Here is a 6,739-nt window from a genome sequence, read left to right on the forward strand (position 1 = left end):
AAGAGCGAAACTCCGTCTCAAAAAAAAAAAAAAAAAAAAGTTTACTCCCTGAATTTTTTACCTAATGTTTTAGTAGCCATTGAAGATCATAGCCAAGATTCATTATTTCATTTGAGGCTACAGAGTGGTGTTATTTTATTATTCATTTTTACTGCTTTTATTTTTAATTTGCTTTCTGAAAGAATGTTATTTTAGTGCTGTTTAAAGGTATTACTCAGACTTCCTCCTTCACACTTTGAAGGGATAGCATTTCACTCCAGAGAGACAGAAGCACTGAACAGAAGAGACTTTTATACCTAAAATTGCTATATCATTCTCCACCCAGGAAATCAGATATCACTCTGGGGAACTTCTTAAATTATAGTTCTACTTTATTCTGAAGGAACTAAAGATCAAGGACTCTGTGTTACCTACTTCTGTGTAATAAATCACCCCAAAACTAAGTGGCTTAAAACACATACATTTTTTATATCACATATTGTGGGTCAGTAATTTTATAACACAATTTTGCGGGTCATTTTTTGTGATGCAGCTCAGTTGAGTACCTCTGACTTAATTCAGGTTTTTCATGAGGCTGTAGTCAGTATAAGCCAAGGCTGTTTTCAGCTGCTCTCCTGAGGGTCTAGTAGGATTCAGCTCCTCCCTAGCTGTTGTCCAGAGGGCCTTTCTCAGTTTTCTGCCGCTAGAGCCTCTCCATCAGGCAGCCCCCAGCATGGCAGCTGGCTTTCTTCAGAGTGAGAAATAACAGAACAAGAGAGAACTCTCTTTGTACCCTAATTTCAGATGTGATATCCCATTAGTTTTGCTGTATTCTCTCCATTAGAAGCAAGTCACTGTCTAGCCTGTGCTCAAAGTGAGGAGTTACAGCAGAGCATAAATAGCAGGAGGCAGGAATCCTGGGGGCCATCTTAGAGGCTGTCTGCTACAGACTGCAATGTATATGACCTGACAGTAGTCAGGCCTTTGAAACAGCCTACATTATCAGAGTACTTTTTGCTCTTTGATATTGAAAATAGCCTCTTTTTTATTAAAAGTCTTCAACCCACCTGTGTTAGAGAGCCTAGTCTCTGAACGAAGCTAGCTTTATTAGGCAACGGTATCTGTAATGATATTAGAGCATTTTCTTTCTTATGATACACTCATAATTTTTTCTTGTAGCCCTGGTTGTTGCTATGAAACAGCTATGACAAGATATTTTTATCATGGCCGTACAGAGACTGTGCGATCATGCACAGTTGAAGCAGTCAGGTGGTGCCAGTCCATGCAGGATCCTTCCACTACTGTGAGTATTGGAAAAGAAAAACACTAACAAGATTTGTTGAATTGTTCTAAAGGAACGGTGGTCTTTGAGTAACTAACTTCTTTGCTTCAATTTTTCTGGATCATTAAAATATTTTGAGACATCCTCTTCTGAGGTTTTCAAAGCATTTGTTCATTCACCAGTGAAATGTGTATTTGTAAAGACTAAGGAAAAGGGAAGGTGGGAAAAGAAGCCTGTTTGTGTTACTTTCTAGGCAAAGGGTCCTCAGTACTTTACGTATTTCAGTACTTCTAATCTACCTTTAGAACAATACCAATAAGCACAAAACTCCTAAAGTGCCATTAAAAGGAAGCTTTTCTTGATGTGATTGAATGTTTTTGAAATCACAGATTCTTGTTTCATGTACTAAATTCAGGACAGTTGTATGCTTTGTTCCATACTCTTTTTTTTTTAAGCATTTAGACAACAGTGAATTTCCTTCTCACTGTTGTTTTAGTATATTTGTTTCTTTAGTTTTGCTAGCTGTGGTTATATCTGAGTGCCTGTGTCTTAATTTCATACAACCACTTTATTGTCTTTTTTGTAGTTATGCTTTCATTTTGAAATCTCAGTTGCTTCTATCTTTGTCCTTGTTAATGTCACCAGTGCTATCCCCAAATTCATATTTTCCTATTCCAGGAAAGAAATAAAAAGCAAGACATACAGAGAAAAATAGGTGATAGAATAATTAAAGAAAATACATAGGAGCATGTGTTACAGATCTTCCTAGAAATCTTCTTTCTTTTCCCACATTTCCCAAATCCTAATTATAGTGAGCTTAGGATTTTTTTCTAGTTGAGTTCTGTACAGTTTGTTATTGAAGTGTCCTTTGATTTTTAATACAGCTTCATGAGCAGCAGCAAAAGATGTTACAAGCTTTTGCAAAACATAATAAAATGATGAAAGATTGTTCAGCTGGAAAAGGTACTTATGTTTAACATTTTTCTGACTTAAAAAAAAATCTCTCATGGTGAAAATTTTTTTCTAACTTCAGATTTGGGGTTTCCTTGTAGGATTTGACCGTCACCTTTTAGGTCTTTCACTCATAGCAAAAGAGGAAGGTCTTCCTGTTCCAGAACTGTTTACAGACCCACTTTTTACCAAAAGGTAATATACTGTAGTATTTTACAACTTCATCAGTTGGCTTCTTTTTTTTTGTATGTTAAATGCTTTTTAGAAACAATATAAGCATCCGTAGGCCTTGTAAAATGTTCTTTTATTGTGCTACACAGTGGAGGAGGTGGAAATTTTGTTCTCTCAACAAGTCTGATTGGTTATTTACGTGTCCAGGGAGTGGTGGTTCCCATGGTACACAATGGTTATGGATTTTTCTACCACATCAGAGATGACAGGTGAGGCTTTTCTTTTTTTTTCTTACTGTGCTATAGTGTAAGAACGATACTACTTTTGTTATTTAAATGCCTTTCCTACACTATGATTCTTATATTGCCATCTGTCACTTGCTACATAAGTAACTATTTTTACCACTTAGGGATTTAATGCATATTCATGTTTCTCTGTCCTGCTTTTGAGAGACTTGTCAAATCATTCCCTTAGGTACTTTTATGCAGAACACTGTTTGAAGCTGACTCAGCAATCATAGCATCATCCTCAAAATCAGTACACCCGTGAACATATTTGGCTTGCACAAGGTATTTTATAGTAAGCTCAGTTAAAACATTTGCATATATGGTGGTTTATGTAGTCACAGACAATATTAATGAGACAGAGAAAAGAGACTGGGTAAATTATATTTTTTAAAACATGTTTTCCCAATTCAGATGCAGTTCATTTGGGCTGTGTGGAGTCTGACTTATGTTATGGAAAGAGAGAGAAAGAAAAGATCAAAACCTGGTATAGAAAAGAGTGGTGGAGAACAAGGTAAAATTAAAGTGATAGCAAGGCGTGGAAGGTCCTTATTTACAATCTAGCAGTCTCTTTACAGGGGCCTTTCAAAGCATAATTGGCTTCATAAAAATTATGTGACTACATTTAGCACTATGTGAATAAGAAGAGGGCAGGCTTGGAGGAACTTCAGATAGAAAGTGAAAATTGGAATGGTAATATGCATGACATATTTCAGTTTCTAATACAATTGACTCTCGAACAACATGGGTTTGAACTGCATGGATCCACTAAAATGCAGATTTTAAATAAATGAGAAAATTTTCTGGAGATTGAGACAATTTGGAAAAAACTCACAACTGCATAGCTTAGAAATATCCAAAAAATCTAAAGTATGTCATGAATGCATAAAATGTAGATATTAGTCTATTTCATCATTTACTACCATAAAATATACACAAATCTACCATAAAAAGTTAAAATTTATCAAAACTTATATAAACCCTTACAGACTTTATGTAGTGCCGTTTGGAGTCAAGAGAAATATAAACAAATGTAAAGATGCAGTTTTCAATCAAATTGCATAAAACTAACTATGATACTTACTGTACTACTGTAATAATTTTGTAGCCACCTCGTGTTGCTATTATGATGAGCTAAAGTGTTGCAGGTATCTACTTAAAATGCCATATAATGCTAATCATCTCTGCATAAACAGCTTGTCTCTTTAGTAGATCACAAAAAGTGATCTTTTGCAGTTAGATTCTCATGTATTTTTTATTGTGGGTAGTACAGCACTATAAACATTAAATAATACCATGCAACCCCTATGTAGTGCAGCTAGTGATACTGGAAGTGCTCCCAAGAAGCAGAGAAAAGTCATGACATTACAAGAAAGAGTTGATTTGCTTGATACGTATGGTAGATTGAAATCTGTAACTGCAGTTGTCTATCATTTCAGTATAAATAAAGTCTAAGTAACATTGGGGGGAAAAAAAAGGAAATTTGTGAAGCTGTTTCTGCAGCTACACTGGCAGACATTAAAACTTTGCATTTTTTGCAAAATACCTTTATAAAAAGGCATACTTACAGACTCTACTATGATTCTAGAAAAAGCCAAGTTATTATATGACAACTTTAAAGGACGGTGAAGGATCTAAAGCGGGAGAATTTAATGCCAGCAAAGGATAGCTTGATAATTTTAGAAGGAGGTTTGGCTTTAAAAATGTCAAGATAACAGGAGAACCAGAGGCAGCAGACAAGTTCCCAGACACCATTAAGAAAATAATAGAGGAGAAAGGCTATCTGCCTGAACAGGTTTTTAATGCAGACAAATGTGCCCCATTCTGGGGGAAAAAAAAAAAAAGCCACAAAGGACATTTGTTAGTAAGGAAAAGAAGTGTATTAGTCAGGGTCAGGGTTCTCTAGAGGGACAGAACTAATAGGATATATAGATATATATTATTATGTATATATATCTAAATAAGAGTTTATTAAGAAGTATTAACTCACATGATCACAAGGTCCCACAATAGGCCAACTGTAAGCTTAGGAGCAAGGAAGCCAGTCTGAGTCCCAAAGCTGACTAACTAATGTTCAAGGGCAGTAAGCATCCAGCCCAGGAGAAAGTTGTAGGCTGAGAGGCTAAGCCAGTCTAGTCTTTTCACGTTTTCTGCCTGCTTTATATTCTGGCTGTGCTGGCAGCTGATTAGATGGTGCCCACCCAGATTAAGGGTAGGTTTGCCTTTCCCAGCCCACTGACTCAAACGTTAATCTCCTTTGGCAAGACTGTCTCAGACACACTGAGGATCAATGCTTTGCATCCTTCAATCCAATCAAGTTGACACTTAGTATTAACCATCACAAGAAGCAAGCACCAGGCTTTAAGGCAGAAAGGGATAGGCTAACTCTACTGTTTTGAGCAAATGCAATAGGGTTTATGATCGCGACCGCCCTTGTCTTTAAAGCTGTTACTTTGAGCCTTGAAGGGAAAAGGTAAACATCAGCTGCTCGTTTTTTAATTGTACATAAGGCCTAGACAATGATAACCTTTTTTTCTGGATTGGTTCCACTGATGCTTTGTCACTGAAGTCAGGAAGTACCTAGCCAGCAAGGAACTGTCTTTTAAAGTTGTTTTGATTTTGGACAGTGACCCTGGCCACCCAGAACCCCATGATTTAAACATCCAAGGTGTCAAAGTGGTCTACTTGTACCCAAACGTCTCTAATTCAGGCTCTACATGAGGGTTCATAAGGACCTTTAAGGCTCATTACTTTCAGGACTCAGAAGAAAGGATTGTCACCAAGGATTGTGTTCCACCCTGATAGAAGAAAACATCATGAGCGTCTGGAAGGATTATACCATTGAACATGCCATTGTTGTTATAGATGGAAGTCATGAAAGCAATCAACCTCCAAAACAATATATTTCTACTGGAGAAAACTATGTCCAGATGTTTTCACAGGATTTACGACAGAGCCAGTCTAGGAAATTGTGAAAGAGATTGTGGATATGGCCAAAAAAAAAAGGTAGAGGATGAAGGGTTTCAAGGTATGGATCTTGGGCCAGTTCAGTGGCTCATGCCTGTATTTCCAGCAGTTTGGAAGGTCAAGGTGGGAGCATAGCTTGAGGCCAGGAGTTTGAGACCATCCTGAGCAACATAGTAAGACCTCATCTTCTTTAAAAAATTTAAAAATTCAAGTACTAATAGTCACCGCACCAGAGGAATTAACAGAAGGTGACTTGAAGGAGGTGAGTGCTTCTGAACCAGAGCCAAATGACAAGGAGGAAGACACAGTAGAAGTCGTGCCAGAGCTGACGCCAGGTAATCCCACGGAAGCATTCTGATTATTCAAGACAGTTTTTGATGGCTTTTATGACACGGACCCTTCTATGTTAGGAGCATTGAATCTAAAGCAAGTGGAGCAGGGATTGGTACAATATAGAAACATTTTTAGAGAAATGAAAAAGCCAAAAAGTGAGAAATTGCAATATATTTACATAAAGTTACACTGAGTGTGTCTGCTCCCCTGCCTCCCCTTTCACCTCTTCTACCCCAAGACAAGACCATTTTATTTTAAATGTATTACATGCTCATTGTAAAAAAAAAAAAAAAAAAAATTGTTAAATATAAAAAATACATAAGAAAGAACTTATCTACATTTCTATTACATGGTACAAGGTTATATTGTGCTTCCAACCTATAATGTACGTAGATTATATATTTATACTGTAAATATTTGTGTCCTTTTTTAAGAATTTTATTCTTGCTTATTATGCTACGTGAGGTGGCTCATACCTGTAATCCCAGCAGCTTGAGAGGCCAAGGTGGGTGGACACTTGAGGCCAGGAGTTGAAGATGATTTGGCCAACATGGTGAAACCCTGTCTGTACTAAAAATACAAAAATTAGGTGTGGTGGCACACACCTTAGTCCAAGTTGCTTGGGAAGCTGAGGCACAAGAATTGCTTGAAACTGGGAGGTAGAGGTTATAGTGAGCTGGTATCACGCCACTGCACTCCAGCCTGGGTGACAGACCAAGACTTTTACTCAGAAAAAAAAAAAAAAAAAAAAATTCTTTACCCAGTTGGTGTG

General features: G+C 37.1%; 1 protein-coding gene across 1 annotated transcript; it reads left to right on the top strand.

The window, feature by feature from the left end:
- Positions 1 to 977: 977 nt before the first annotated feature.
- On the top strand, positions 978 to 4,133 carry LOC108299076 (peroxisomal carnitine O-octanoyltransferase-like). The gene is made up of 4 exons (XM_017521478.2): positions 978 to 1,282; positions 2,146 to 2,224; positions 2,314 to 2,407; positions 2,533 to 4,133. Exons 1-4 carry the CDS (start codon positions 1,106 to 1,108, stop codon positions 2,654 to 2,656), a joined length of 474 nt encoding a protein of 157 aa, XP_017376967.1. The 5' UTR covers positions 978 to 1,105; the 3' UTR covers positions 2,657 to 4,133.
- The last annotated feature ends 2,606 nt before the right edge of the window (positions 4,134 to 6,739 follow it).

Source organism: Cebus imitator, unplaced genomic scaffold (assembly GCF_001604975.1).
Source record: "Cebus imitator isolate Cc_AM_T3 unplaced genomic scaffold, Cebus_imitator-1.0 Scaffold1655, whole genome shotgun sequence".
Taxonomy (NCBI): Eukaryota; Metazoa; Chordata; class Mammalia; order Primates; family Cebidae; genus Cebus; species Cebus imitator.